This window comes from Bradysia coprophila, assembly GCF_014529535.1.
Source record: "Bradysia coprophila strain Holo2 chromosome IV unlocalized genomic scaffold, BU_Bcop_v1 contig_144, whole genome shotgun sequence".
NCBI classification, from domain to species: Eukaryota; Metazoa; Arthropoda; class Insecta; order Diptera; family Sciaridae; genus Bradysia; species Bradysia coprophila.
Window position 1 is genome coordinate 1,708,006 of NW_023503373.1, and position 16,107 is coordinate 1,724,112.

The 16,107-nt window shown below is 33.5% G+C and overlaps 1 protein-coding gene across 22 annotated transcripts in view; it reads left to right on the forward strand.

Moving 5' to 3' along the window:
* The window catches only part of LOC119071142 (MAP/microtubule affinity-regulating kinase 3-like), a 77,687-nt gene that overhangs the window by 50,867 nt on the left and 10,713 nt on the right, over positions 1-16,107 (forward strand). For 6 of the 22 annotated variants that reach the window (XM_037175847.1, XM_037175853.1, XM_037175849.1 and 3 more), the window contains exons 1-11: positions 474-3,755; positions 5,555-5,770; positions 5,998-6,218; positions 6,292-6,573; positions 6,647-6,840; positions 9,281-9,393; positions 9,554-9,734; positions 11,798-11,912; positions 11,982-12,106; positions 12,178-12,352; positions 13,344-13,481. In XM_037175847.1, coding sequence (XP_037031742.1) covers positions 2,685-3,755; positions 5,555-5,770; positions 5,998-6,218; positions 6,292-6,573; positions 6,647-6,840; positions 9,281-9,393; positions 9,554-9,734; positions 11,798-11,912; positions 11,982-12,106; positions 12,178-12,352; positions 13,344-13,481 — 2,831 coding nt within the window. In that variant the 5' untranslated portion in view covers positions 474-2,684. Of the gene's footprint in view, positions 1-473; positions 3,756-5,554; positions 5,771-5,997; positions 6,219-6,291; positions 6,574-6,646; positions 6,841-9,280; positions 9,394-9,553; positions 9,735-11,797; positions 11,913-11,981; positions 12,107-12,177; positions 12,353-13,343; positions 13,482-16,107 lie in introns of those variants that run through there. The other 16 variants (XM_037175855.1, XM_037175857.1, XM_037175856.1 and 13 more) reach the window with 10 other exon arrangements.

A 16,107-nucleotide genomic window follows, 5' to 3' on the forward strand; every position in this document is an offset into this window, starting at 1 on the left:
TTCTGCACTTTAGAAAAATAGTCATTCACATAACCGAGGGATGAAAAATCGAGCTTCTACTGGAGTTTATTGACCCGAGGCAGAGACGAGTTCAATTAACAAACGAAAACGTGATCTTTCACGTTTATCCCGAGTTGTGTAACATGCTGAGGGCGTTGAAATAAGTGCTTGAATTATGAAAAGTACCGTTTTTCAACGCATGCAACATTGTACCACACCAATAAAATTTAACTTCATCCGTCGATTGGTTTACACTGGTTGTAAAATTAACAGAAACAATAAAAGAACCTCAACTTTCGTACATAGCGTTACACAGTAAAGTGAAGAAAGAACAAACAATAATTCACTATGGCCGATAACAACTACCAATGTATTTGCTTATCACTCACCTGCTGGCAAGGTACAAAATGCATTATTTAGTAAATTGAAATCGGCGAAATATCTAGCCGAAAAAGTCCACAATGTAATAGTCGTACCGTATTATTCGTATCGTAATCACTCGCAAGTGTGTTATTCGTCGTCCATTCGGAGTTGGTTCAAAGAATTAAAATAGCGAAGAAGAAAAGTGTTTATTGTCATTATTGTACAGACGATTTTCCTTCCATTTTATTTTTAGGAAAAATTTATTTTTATTCTGTGAGTGGAGGCAACGCGAAAAACTAACATGAAAGCAATTTGAAAGAGAAACTGATTCGAAATTGTACGATTAAACAATCACTTTTCGCATTAAAATCAACAAAGTGTTATGAATGAACGCTGAAAAATATTTTTATTTTCATTTAAAAAAAAATAATCACAAAGGAAGAGAAAAATATCATGTGTTATATTGGGAATTCATTGAGTGATATAATCGACAGCATTGTTAAAATATTCGAAATATATTATTTCGGTGTAGATAAATCAGCGGGTGAATTGAGGACGTGGCAATGAAAATTTATCGAAATTGTACTCTGGAAATATAGACTCATAAATCAACGAAGAAATAAAAATCAAAAAACGATGATGAAATGAAAAATGATTGCGTTGAAATAATTTCTTTTCACGCCCATTACTTCTATTGTAAATTATGCAAAAATTCGAACATTTTTCATTTGTATCGTGTTTTTTTGTAGAGCATTACCCGTCAACGAAACATGTATGTAAATGCCATTGCACTCCGTCGGGTTTATAATTAACAGATGAAGTGTTTCCAATGAATGTGCCAATTGCTAATTATAATTCTGCAATGTATTGAAAGCCACCACGTTCGTATGTATAATGCTTATCTTTCAGCGAATAGATAAAATTTGACATTGACATGATAAATACTGAAATTGGCGTTAGAATTCACATCCAAATCAGACTTTAATTTATTACATGAATTCGAGACACTTTTGACTCATTGCGATCGGCTTTTTTACTAATTATCTTTCTCCGCGAGCTGTTCTACTTTCTACAATGATTTAAATTTGTCTAATTATGGATATTATGATATAGCAGATACTTAAGTGTTGAACACTTAATATGATGTATGTGTCATATATGTCACCACGCTGGTGACTAGGAAATATAATTTATGGTCGCTCGTATTATCAATGTCATCAGCAGACCTTCCCATTTTCTCTTTGTGTTGATAATATAAATGATATTGGTGATGTAACATTCTTGTCGAACAAGAAGCTAAGTTATTTGAGATATTTTTATCGTTTAAAATGCACACTTTGCTTGCTATAAATTTCTGATTAATGATATCTTCAGACGCAGTCTGGCATAAAGTAAACAAACATTCACAGCAAACACTTTGCTATTTGTTTAATGATTTGCATACAAAAATTGCGTCGAATTTTCTCAATAGGCCGAAACGATGAATATGAAATCCCGGAAAGTGTTGAGTTAGATTTCCATTAACAAAAAAAAATCATTTTCCTGAATCAAAAATATGTTTTGTTGCGTTCGTTTACATAATTGCCTTTTTCACGAAAAAAATTTATCGCTTCCATCATCACATCCATATCGCCGTCGATATCTATATCGTTCATCATCAATTTGTTTGTAAATTTTAATATTCGAATTTACATTTAAGTGAATATGGGCGCTTCGTTGTGATGTTTTATCAAGTATATGCCAACAAAGCAATTACCGTTGCTACATTCGCTGATGCTGTAAACGTCCTTTCAATGAAACAAAAATCAATCATCATTAACGATATTTTTCCAACTTTTCTTTTTGGTTTTCAGAGCTGCTGAAGGGAATTTTTTGAGAGAAAAAAAAATATTTTTTTTAAAACAAAAAGTGCTGATTGTTGTTAACCAACCAACTGTGAAATGTATAACTGAAAATCGTACTTAATGTGAACTTTTTTTTTTCATCCTCGTTTGTTGCCGCTTTTTTATTTGTACATTTGCGGTTATCTATATAGTTTTGAAATATGATAAAAAAAGTTTGATGATGATTTCATTGCAGCGATAAGAAAATAACATATAAAATTGTGTCTAATACACTGATAACTGATAACGCAAACGACGACAGAGATAAACTTTGGAAACACTTGAATAATTGGACGTTTTTAATTCAGTAAAAAACAGCAGTTTACATAAGTATCGTGATCGTTTTATTCGGGAAAATGAAATTAAAATCGATTGTCTAGCTGCATTGTTTCAATATTCGCGTACAACAAACAATTTCATTATAAAAATCCAGTCAAAATGCAACGCGACGATATTGCTCGTAAAAGTTTTCGCGTACCCGCCCATAAAGCTACAAAACGATTAGCTCCAGCACCGCCACCTCGTACCGATTCAATTGATAAAAGTGCTACGACATTACTCAACGATAAGAAAACTTATGAGTTGAATATGAGAAATACTCTCAACTCGAAAGTTTTATCCGGTGGAACGACGAGCGGTAAGGAAAGTCCATCAACCAGTGCTTCAAGGAAATCCCCTGCAACAAGCTTATCATCGCAATTATATGAACCTTCTAAAATGAGTGCTACAAAGACTGAGGTAATCAAGGTCGACGGGAGCTACAATTTAAAACTGAGTGACCTTAAACTGAGTACTGAAGAATTTGGAGGAACTCTAGGACGAAACGAAAAGGCCAAAAAGGATTTCTTCAATTTGAATAAAGATCCAGTCGACGGATCACATAAAGCGCACGTATCGTCATCAGACGCACTGAATCAACTCGAAAAACATATTCATCAAATGGAAATTGATTCGAAAAGTAACAGTATTTTTGATCCGAAACCGAAGCCAATGGTAAAGGTGACGAATCGATATGGTGATCACGAGAATTTATTAAAGACTGGCATTAGTAATGTCACATCTGGTACACCCTTATGTTATGAAGGTGACGAAGATGACGCATCTGAACAACAACATTTCCAACGTGGTGCAGCGTCTCGCAGTTCTACTAGTGCTGTTGTCACATCTAAATTGATGCCAAAAACGAAAACGACGAAACCAGTTAATCGTACCGCTTCAGATACGAAAAATGTTGAAAATACCATTAAAATGATGAGAATTGCTTTAAAGAAGCAGGACAATGGAACGAACGGAACGGAAATGGGTGACGTTAGAGATTCCACTGGGCCGTTGTCACCGTTGAGTATTAAGAAAAAGGAAGATATGATGTTCGTTGAATCAGGAAAAATTTCCAATCAGAAACCGGTTGAAGTTCAGAATACGCATAAGAATCGATTGAAAAATCTGGAAACTTTAAGACACAATATTACTACTGCAGGTACTAATCGAAGTAGAGACAGAGAAGCTCAGGTAATTTTTTGTCGCCTATTAAGGTATACTTAACTGAAGCAAATGATGATAATACTTGAACTGTCTCTAAGTCACACCGTTGAAGCGATTCTTCATAGTAATTGAGAATCCTTGTTTCTAGTTTTGTTGTTGAGACTGTCTGTAGTCAGCCGATAGATACTCGTAATCTATTGATGAAACATTTTATCTGTATTCGTCTTTCATATCAGTGACAAACACAATATTTATGAAAACCAATTGCAGAGTGTAGGAATAATTTTAACGTCAGAGGTGATAAAAGTTGGTTTACAATACATGCTCTTCATGACCTTGTTGTTTGTCCCTTTATTTATCGTGGATAAGAACTTGTGACTAATATTTTTCTAGAATACTAATCTCTTAATTCACGTAGGAAGCGTCTTCTAGCGATAACAATTTGCTGATGTTTCATTACTAACTTGGAACGTTGACAAGCAAATTTCAATTCAAAATTTTATATTCTGATTTTAAACTGATTATTCAAGCCATTATATGAACATTTTTCTGTACAGATGAATATGCATTAACACTAATGAATTAACATCAAAGTTAAAGTTTAAATTAAATACTTTTCCATTTCGCTCGGAAATATCCAAATCGCAATATTCCTGGTGTGTTTTCCTATAGATTCATCCATTTATCCATTTCGGTTAAAATATTTGCAGAGATCGGGGAATCAACCCTTTTATTTTAATATGCTTTTCAGTTGTTCACTAAGTCTATTGTTGAACGTTGGATATATGCCATCATTTTAATGAAAAATGTCTTTTATTTGGATAATAAATATACATGAGTGATGATGCTGGGATAATCAAAAAGCCTTCTTGACCTCGATTCGAACATATACCGAATTTCTGAGAGAACTTAAAACTTCTCTGTGGCATCTACATAAATCTATTGGGATCAGTGCTCAATTAGCGGTTTACCTTTCGTTTGAATATCAAGAGTTTAGTTTTCCAATATATGTTGTCGAGGAAATGGTTTTCTTGGAAATAATTTTATTTCTATTCGAAATACATGCCGTGATTGTACGTCTACATTATTATTATTATAGATCCAAATAGCACACTGGCATTCCATGTTAGTTTCTTAGTGTTTCACCAGCTAAAAGAATGTCGTTTCAAAAATGCAAATTTATCGTTTCGATTCAAAATTATGAGAGACTAATGAATGCGTAAACTGTGAAAGGTGGATGTTGTTATCAGTGCATGCATGATTTGTAATTTGTATTTAGTTTAACATACAATTGACCGTTGAATAACTTAATTTTTTTTTTTCAAATGTGCAACAGTCATATGTGTGAGTTAGAATTGTCCTACTTTCAGTATACAGATTCGTATTTTGTTTACATTGTCGTTTGTTTTTAATAATGAGTTATGATTGTAGCGTGTTATTCAAGAATTAATTGCAATAGATAATTAAAAATACATTTTTATTCGTGCATGTGTTGCCCATTTGGCACTATCGTTACATCTGGGAAATTAAAATATTGCAAATATCATGTTACGCGAATGCGGTTTGAATTGTTTTTTTGATCAAGTTAAATTGGCTTTCGAAGCCTGTTATTAGATTGACGTATTCTTATCAATGTCGAAAATAAAATTCTGATGAAAATGTAGACATGAGTTAAACCGTAGAAGTAGTTTGATCGTCGAATACCTTTGATACACCACAACGTTATGTACATCAAATTGATTTATTTAATATATTTTTCGTCAAGTACTGCGCGTACTTCCATTCACACAAAAAATCATCTCTAAATTCATTCATATCTTTTACAGGGTTCACCAAATATGCAGTATCGACCAAGTGTTCCGTTACGATGGCGTCCAGCCGAAGAACACATTGGCAAATACAAGCTGTTAAAGACTATTGGTAAAGGTAACTTTGCCAAGGTGAAATTGGCTAAGCACATACCCACTGGCAAAGAAGTAGCCATTAAGATCATAGACAAAACTCAGCTGAATCCTGGGTCGTTGCAAAAACTTTTTAGAGAGGTAAGTTCGTTTCATTTTTGCGGTAATGTTTTGTTAGCGAGTGATAAAGTATTGTCGATAAAATGTTAATTTGAGCAGTTAAGCTCGTTGAGGGCGATATTGTTTGTTCAATTAAGTTTTCATTTATTGCACATGCTACATTTTATTCGTCTTTTTAACAGAACAACTTTCCTAATTAAGATAAACCAAACTTAAACAAATGTTAAACGGAATATATGTTCCATAAGGTACGGATAATGAAAATGCTCGACCATCCAAATATAGTGAAATTGTTTCAAGTGATTGAAACGGAAAAAACATTATATTTAGTAATGGAATATGCATCCGGTGGTGAAGTTTTCGATTATTTGGTATTACATGGTCGCATGAAGGAAAAAGAGGCTCGAGCAAAATTTAGACAAATCGTTTCAGCTGTACAATACTGTCATCAAAAGCGAATCATTCACCGGTACGAAATCAAATTTTCGTTCATAAAATTTACCAAAATTAATCCTATATCGCTTCCAACCTATTTCCGGCAGAGATTTGAAAGCTGAGAATCTATTACTGGACAGCGAAATGAATATAAAGATTGCCGATTTTGGATTTTCCAATGAATTTACTCCGGGTTCAAAGTTAGACACATTTTGTGGTAGTCCGCCGTATGCAGCACCTGAACTGTTTCAAGGCAAAAAGTATGACGGACCGGAAGTTGATGTATGGTCGCTGGGTGTTATTCTGTATACATTAGTTAGTGGATCACTTCCATTCGATGGTACAACGCTGAGGGAATTGAGAGAGCGTGTTCTCAGAGGAAAATATAGGTAAGTCCGTGGATTGCTTTTGGTGTGGACGATGGGTGGGACTAATTTTTGGAACATTTGTTTTTCTCGACAGAATTCCTTTTTATATGTCAACCGACTGCGAAAATTTACTACGTAAATTTTTAGTACTGAATCCAGCTAAACGAGCCAGTTTAGAAACAATAATGCGTGATAAATGGATGAACATGGGCTATGAAGATGATGAACTAAAACCATTCATTGAGCCACAAGCCGACTTAAAAGATCCAAAGCGGATAGGTAAGACGGGTACTGTATTCCACCATTTCAACCACCTTATATCAATGGCGTAAACTTGTGCAAAAAATTTGTGTGTTTTTTCCGTTCATTTTTTGTTTTTGTTTTCTGTGTTTCGACCATTTCTGGGAATTTTTTCAGTTCGATACGCACATTATTGTGGCTTTATGTGATTGTTATAGCACCAAATTTTTTCATTCAAAATATTTCTTGTCGAAAGAGAATTTATTTTTATTGTTTGGACCATCAGCGGTTTTCTGTATTAGTATTGTTTGTATATTTGAAAAAAAAAAGATCTTAAAAGAAAATGACACATCCTGAAACTCTCTAACCTTTAAAATGTTCCAATCATAGCTACATGGAAGCATTTAGGATTAGGTGAATATTTCCAAATTAAACTTTTTGAATTATAAATTCTTTTTTTAATCGATTTTCTGTTCAAATTTTTTCAATTGTCTTTTTGAATTTCGATTTTAATGTTTGAGCTAAACACAAGACTTAGTCAGATTAACAAAAAAAAGGATAGGTGTTATGGTAGATGGGTCCAACAAAGTAGAGTGTGACCACTATAAAAATGTTAACATTTTTTGCTCACACATTCTGTGCATTCAAGCATTTCTTAGTGTCTCTTAGTACAACGTTTTAAACAGTTAGATTCAACGAGTAATATGTTGACTTTATAAGCGAGGAGAAATTGTAAAAATTGTGGTATTCCTGTCCAAATAAGAAATGAACACATTCTTTCACCCTTAGGTTCAATATTTAAACAATTTATTGCCACGTTGTCATTCGTCCATTTCACACGGAGACAATAGTTACTGTAAAATTCTACAGCAGAGGTCATACCTGTTTTGAGGGCTAATAAAGAATATTAACCTTTTACAAACGGCAAACCTTACAGTCATTATTAAATCGCCTATTTAGTCAAGTCACAAAATCTTTTACCTCATTTGTCTTAACATACAATCTGCCGCATAGCAGAACAGTAGCCTGATCTCGTCACTAGATCTTGTTATCGTTATGGATAACACATGACTAGGCGTTTCTAAAAGGTTAATGTTTTAAAACTGGTACAAAAATATCTGAAGCTAGACATACACGTACAGTGATAGTATTCATTTTCAAGAACAATCATTTCATAATTCTCTTGAAAAGTTTTGCGAATTTCTGCTAGTTAATCCAATTAGCATTGGTCTAATTATAACCAATTTTATCATTTGTGTTTAGACTTTTAGTCACGCATAGTTACGCGCTATGTATTGCTCACTGAATTTAAGCCCACCACACACACGTTTCGAACACAAACACACCAGGCTCAATTTAGTGCTAATTTTTCTTTTCATAATTATTATACAAATTTTTGTTTTATCTAATATTTCGTTGAATGCAATGGAAATCTTGTCGTGATTTTCAATTTCAGAAATTGATTTTTCTTGTTAAAAGAAATTCTAGTGATTTTATAAACTTGTTTTGAGATTGTTTTGTCATTGTGGTTATTCGAAGATAAATTTTCCCTAAGAACAATTCGACCTTGACATTAACACTATAATCCAGAGATACTTTTGAAGAGGATGTGATTTTAAAATGAAGACAATGATCCTTGTTGCCAAATCGTGGTTACGATAGAATGGAATTTTTATCTCGCTCATAAATTTTCCCAGCAAAAAAAAGTTGGGAAAAACATTTTCTTTATTTTTCTTTCATGCGATATACATTCACATTGTGCGAAGTAAACACACTCATCCAACCAAAAAATAAAGGGATTTTTACTGGATAATCCCCCATTGTTCAGTTTTTATATATCCGTTCATAAATAACTAGTGACGAACTTAACGACAACAAATTGTGTCCCTGGTAAAGTAATAATGGAGCTAAAGTGGAACAGAATTCATGAGCCACATTAGTGATTCTCATTATTATGCCGGCAACAAAAACACATCGATTTTCCCTATGACAAAGCAATCTAATTTGAGAACGGTCCTACAGTTGGATGTTGAAACCAAAATTCGTTTAGAGGATTATGTGAATTCTAATTAAAATAATGGGAAGAAATTTTGTTTTGCCGGATTCAGTGTGTATCAACGATCGAAGCTTATTATTTTATGGTATACATAAACAAGCATGACGATCAGGACAGTAAAACAGTTTTCTTTCTTCATTGATTATCTTCTAAACCAATTCGTAAGAAGCACGTATTGGTGTCTTTGATAAAATTGGGACCCACTCAATCGAAACCGAGTTCGTTAAATTTCAATGTTAGCTGATTCGTTTTGAGGTTGTGAGAATTGATCAATTTGCTATATTGGCCAAACAATTCACACGTTGTGTCTCATTTACACGGTCGATATGCCAAATGTTTTCAATTCTCTTCGAATCCGTTTTGTTGTAAAATGTTTCCAATTTTTTGTTGTTATTTTTATTATTTCTTTTTTCTCTTTTTTCCGAATTGTAGAAGCCCTAGTCGCAATGGGTTACAATAGACAAGAGATCGAAGATTCGTTGTCACAAGTTCGCTATGACGATGTTTTCGCCACATATTTGCTTCTAGGAAGAAAGAGCACCGATGTAAGTCCATCTCATCAAAAAAAAAAAAAAATTATTCAAAATTCCTTCTTAATTTCCAACACATTTCACACCTAATCAAATGTTCTAATCATATAATCGAACCAATAATCTTTAGGCGTTGAGAATCATATTTTTATATCAAGTTTTAATTCATTTTTAGCCCGAGTCCGACGGTTCGCGGTCAGGATCGTCCCTGTCACTGCGTAATATTGCTGGCAACGATGCCAACACAGCTGGTAATTCAGCAGTACAAAGTCCTACCCATCGTGGCGTACACAGAAGTATTTCGGCATCCAGCACTAAACCGAGTCGCCGTGCATCGAGTGGCGCCGAAACATTGCGTGAGTATATAATTGAATTTCGTTTCGACGGAAAAAGAAAAGAAAAATACGAAACGACACATACAGACAGAAAATACAATAGAAAATATCAATTTTTAATTGGAATTTAATTTTTTTTATTGATATTTTGGACACGTAGATGAATTGATAATTAGATGAGTTTTTGTTTGGAATACATTTAATTGACATTTTTATTTAAAGAAAAGATTTTTTATTCGAATCATAAAGACATTTGTTTTGTTTTGTTCGATTAATTTGGTTTTGATTTTCTTCCAAAACGAATTGGAATTGATTGTAGATTTTGCATGCTTAGAAATTATGGTGGTGATTTTTGGATTTTTTTTCTTTGAAAGATTCTTTGAAGCTCATCATTAATTGAGCCTTAGACAGAAATGAATTATTTGAAGCGATTCACTAGTATTAATGTTCTAAACTATCAACACTAAGGCATGGTCTTTTAAAATCAATTGATAAAGTATTAAGGAAACTACGAAACCTTACTTTTACTTGGCAAGTGACTGTACAGAAAGGATGTTCACCCAGAGGTGGACGAGGGAGTTCCGAAAATCGAGACAAATCATGACAGGGGTTCCCTTTTCCTTATCGTCTATTTATTTAATTCTAAATAAAGTTAATTTGTGAAGAATATTGTAAACAAGGAGAACACCGTCAACGGGCTACACATATATTAGTGATTTACATAACAAGGCTTCGCCTCGGATCAACAAACTTCACACTAAAACTCGACTTTTCATTTTCATTCTGAATTTCGTAATGAAAATTATATGCTGAGGGTGTTGAAAAAGAGCTTGAAACATGGAAAGTACGGTTTTCGACACCCTTCGACGCATGTAAAATCCATTACCAAACCTCGGATAAAAATTAAAAATTGAGTTTTCGTGTGTTTGTTGGTCCGAAGCGAAGCCGAGTCTCTCGAAAACTCTTCTTTTTCACCTTTCCATCCCTAGTTATGTAAAAACATGCTGTGACTTCCAAACGAGTTTTCTTGTTTTCCATAGTAATGTAATAAGCCATTTTCGCCCATAGTGAAATCAAAATCACGTAAAATACCTGACAATCGGACCGAATGTGTTTTGGTTGAAACAAACAACAAAATTTTCAATCCGAGTCCTCAAACAACCCGCTGCACAATATGATAGTCTACTGTGTCATATTACTTTAACGTACTCGCTTGGGAAGTTCAGTCTATAAAGCTTAGAACAGGTCGGGTTCCTGCACAGAATCCATTTTGACCTGAAGCTTATATGATCTGTTTTGAACTGACAAGTTTGCATGAAACGGAGTTGTCATCAGTTTCCTGACCAGGTGAAACTGGTTTTCTCGGTCGTTCTCGGTTGACATATTTTGAGCTGTCTAATCATATTCAACTGACATATCAAGGACTTCTCGGCAATGCATGAAATTAAATATCGGACAAGAGACATATAGGGACAAAAAATCATAAATTGGGTGGACGTTCTTTGTGTACAGTCCTAATGATGATTCCAACTTTCTGAATATTGTTTTTTTTTGTATACGCTGTTCTACTCGAACGTTTATTGAAATTGCCCAGCGCAATCGCGCTACTTTCAAGTATCCTATTCATTAGAACACTATCATGTTTGTAGTGCCTCAATAATTAAATCGCTTCATATTACTAACAACTTTGATCGCTGTTACAACAGAAAATTACGAAATTGTGATGTCTTATGTGTCATATAATGATGCAAATTTCTCCTGAAGAGCATTTCATATTTAGTAATCGTACAACTTAATTGTTTAACATTGTGAACGTAGCTCTATAAATAGTTCAAAAATCACCCCAAACCAAAATTACCTTCATCTTCATCCTGGCACCGCTACTAACCAAAAGACAACAGTAGATTTTTTTTGTTGATTTGTAAATTATTATTTTGAACAAACAATCAAGAAGAGATTTCAATTATAAATTTATGTTTGTATGCGTGGAAAAATACAATAAAAAATACAAAATTTTTATCCCACTAACCAACTCTTTTCTCTCACACTATGACACATACCATTCAACGTTTTTTAAAATGCAGAAATATTCCATCGTTTCATAACAGGTACTGGACCAACAGCTGCGGTGGCCACGACAAATTCGGGCAATAATCATACCAGCACAACAACCAGCAGCACATCGGATCGTTCATCAATGTATGGCTTTAGCGATATACTTATCATTGGACATTCAGTCATTTTCTCCCTTTTTTTAAACTATTTTAGAAGCAGTAACTTTAAGCGACAAAATACCATTGATTCTGCATCAATAAAAGAGAATACAGCCCGACTGGCTGCACAAAATCAAAGACCAGCATCGGCTCAACCAAAATCAGTTGCGACCACCGACTGTACGGCTAAAATTTTTACTCATTCTCTTTCTCAAGCTTTACTAAAATATTTTGATTTGTAACAAATACAGCGAGTTCAAGCCCAGCTAAACCGAGAACAGCACCCAAATTTGATCCACCCATTGGTAATCGAACTGTTGGCCCGAGTGGTAATGCTGTGCCACGACGATCAACTACTTTGTATGAAAAGACTTCATCCACAGAGAAATGTTTCAATGCATCCAATGTCGCACCACCAGAATCTAAGTGAGTACCCCGCATTGATCAATTAACTTCATGTCACGTCTGAGCATCTAGACCATAATCGATGTTGGTTAACACAAAGCAAGGCGTCGATATCCATTTGGTACGATGAATCGATTTACTCATTTGATTCAGTTGAGGGAACCGAATGAATATTATTCGGATAACTCGGGAAAAGTGTAGATAGTCCGGGGCTATGTTTTGAAATCGATGAACACATTTTACCAAATAGATAGCCCTTGAATATTGATCAGGACTTTAGCTGGAAGATATACGTCTTTATGGCCTCTACAATAAAATGTTTTTGGATAGAAATCGAGTTGATTTGAAAATATATCTTTCACAAACGGTCAGAGGTTTACGGTCTATTACTTCTTTTGGTAGAGTCTAAAGTTTGACACAAAATCTGTTACATCATTAGTTGTAATGAACAGTTTGCTACATAAGGAAGCACTCGTCCGAGCTCACCACCTATTTTTGTGGTTGTTTTCGGTAACAGATGACCTGCCGTTTAACATACGAATTATTCAACTCTCATAATTTTTAGTAGAAACTTTTCACGAACATCCAAAACGTTCGCAAGTTTAATTTTAAAAAAAAATCAAAAATTTCGTCAATTTTCAAGAAAAATTAATCGCGAATTTAGTCCCTGTGTGTTAAGATGTATAACCTCTAACTACAGTCCTGTTCGTGACAATATTGATACCCGAATTTAATGAACCTTATCGTAAAATAGAAATTCGTTACAAATTACTTACATGTGCATGTCGTGTTTTCTCTTTACATTTTTTATACGCTTACCCCACACATACGTTGCGCCTTCGATTGAATTCAACCCCCCAACCATATAAATAAACATTTTAAAACAAACAAACCGTAAAAAAAACTTTAAAAACAAAACTCATGACTACGCATACAATCGTTGTAATAACGCGTGGTGTATGTGACAACATCCGTTTTGAAAATCTAAAATCTTGATATCAAAAATGAGCAGTTTTTCGACCGCTGTATCGGAATTGACACGTGGTGGATCTACTGGTGCTGGTGGTAAGGGCCATGTGAAGAGTGCGTCAGTGTCTAGTGCTGGTCCATCAGCCGATAATGGTGCGGCGCCAGATCCACTCGGACCGAGGTATTATTCACAATTATACAGAACCAAAATAGACCTCTTTTTTTGCTATGATAACACTTTTGTTGGGTTTCTCGGTTTGTATAGTTTTATGCAACGAGAAACTTTTTTGTTTTTGTTTTATGTTTTGTTACGGCGTGGCGTGTTAAAACGTATCACAATCATACGTTGAGTTCTGTGTTCAAAAAATCTAATTTTTGATATTTTGTTGTTTTGACGATCATTCTGGGTTTTATTATATTGGTTTCTAGAGCTTTACGAATTTGTGTAACTTTTTTTTCACATCTGATGTCATTTCTTAAGAGGCGGTGAGCGTATATTCAAAAATCTTTCGACAAATCGATGTCAATTAACGAAATTAATCTTTTTTGCTTAACCAACTAATGAATCATGTGTCGAATAATATATCTAATAACGGCAGAAGTTTCATCTCTGATTAACCAATTTGTCATTTGTACTACGATCTGCTACAACTTATGCGTCGTAAGAAACGAGATCTGTCTATGACTTTGATAATTTTCAATTCGTCGAGAATGGTTAATTTACGAAATTAATTCGTTGTTTAACTTAACATTTTTGTCAGATCTAATTGGTCGACATTGATTGAAATAGTTGTGGTTGATTTTAAAACCGCTAAAGTCAATGAACTCGTGTTTTTTTTTTGAACAAAAAACAATTCAATTGACCCTATTCCAGTTGAGTTTCCTTTTAGTCAACCAAGAATGAACTAATCCATAAGTTCAGAATTCTTACAATTCACCATGGCAGTCAATGCGGCTGCTCCTATCGACCCTATTATGATATTTTCTTATTCAAAAAGCGTATAATTTCCCAATATTTAAAACGCATGCAGTACATGTTATTATTTTGTAGAGATATCCCTGTCCTAATCCTCACAGTATATATTTTGAAAAAATATAAATCCAAGTCTGAGCGTAAACACATTGCACATTAATCACAATATAAAATCACATAACTAATGAAACTTTTTTTTCCATCAACTTCTTTTCTCAAACGCAAATTAAATTTACAAATAAAAATAATTTGCTGCTGCGCTCTAAACACAATGTTATTGGGTGAGTCAAATATATTTTATGTAAATTTTTATACGAGACGAATTTATGATTAAAATAATTTTGTGTGTCCATGAGACGAGTATATTGTATCCCTTTCGAAAGTACACTTTTTTCTATGACCTAATTTCGTTTTTCGTTTTATTTATTCGTGTTTTTCAAATTATGTGCAAAATTTTTTCGTTCTTTGGCTTTAAAAAAAAATTAATTAAATTAATAAATTAACAAAATTTAAATCAACAAAATTAAAATTCAGAAACAATTTCAAACTCTTGTTTATCTCATATGAAGAGAAATGCAATGAATAGTGTATCTACACTATGTCACAAGACTAAAAACGGAGATCTCGTAACCAGGTGGGTGTATAAGTATCAAAAGGTCTTAAGTCCAACTTTATTCGCACTGTGTTACACGATCTCAACTTTTAGTTCGTGTGAAATTAAAATAACTTTTTTTACGAGTGCATCTGACCGGCTGGTCAGAAATATGAATATTTCATTCCAGAAAAGTTACGAAAGAAATATATATCTCGAACAAGGACATTCCTTTGATGTAATTAAAACAACAGTTTGAAATTGGTCTGCTACGAGTCGATAATATTGAAAGCATGAGTCAATGATATGTTTTGTTGAATGTGTGTGATTCAAATTTTTCGTTTTGTTTTATAATTTTATAATTTAAATTTTGATGAAATGAAACATAAAACAAATCTGAGGGTATTTTGAATTTCTTTTTTGTCGTTATGAAAGAGATTCAAAATGCAAAAGGTTCTACTTGAAACAGTCAATAAATGGATTGATTTTATTCAATTAAATTATTCGAAACTAATAACCGGATTTAGTAGATTGAATTGTCGATTACAGACAGAACATTTATTGACCGTTCACTTTTTATTTTTCCTTTTTTTAAGTTTCTTTATTCATCCAATTTTATTTTATTCATATCACCTCGGAAAATATCTTATAACAATTTCCCATATGATTTACTTCCAAGTCATTTGTCGATTGTACAACAGTGCAAGAGTAATTTGTCGATGTCTCGACGATTTTCACCTATCCCTAGTTTACTTGTTACATCACGTTTCACTGTTGGATTTTTTTGCTAATAAATCTTTTGTGAAACATGTATACAGATGAAGTTTAGCAACATTGTCAGTTCTTGGTGGTATGCCAATAACTTTTCAACTATGGAAAATAAAAGTTTATTATTTGGCGCCAAATTGTTATAGATAACTTTCCATACAGACAACTAGATACGACATCATTTTTGATAAATAAATCAATTTTGTCTTAATCTAGTTGTCTCTATCCTATTCCTATCCAAAAATCCTTAGACTTATATATCCATCTTTGTTACCGAATATATCCTAAAATGTCTATAAATAATCCAAAGTTGTTGATACCAATTCATAAAGACCATTACTTGGAGAATTTCACGTAACTTCTAAAACAAATGTGGTGCTCAATCAAACTTTCATTATACAACACGAACGAATTCTTGTTCAACTGTTACGACACTGTGGAGGTTGTTCGTTGAAAGTACATTTCAATTTTTAT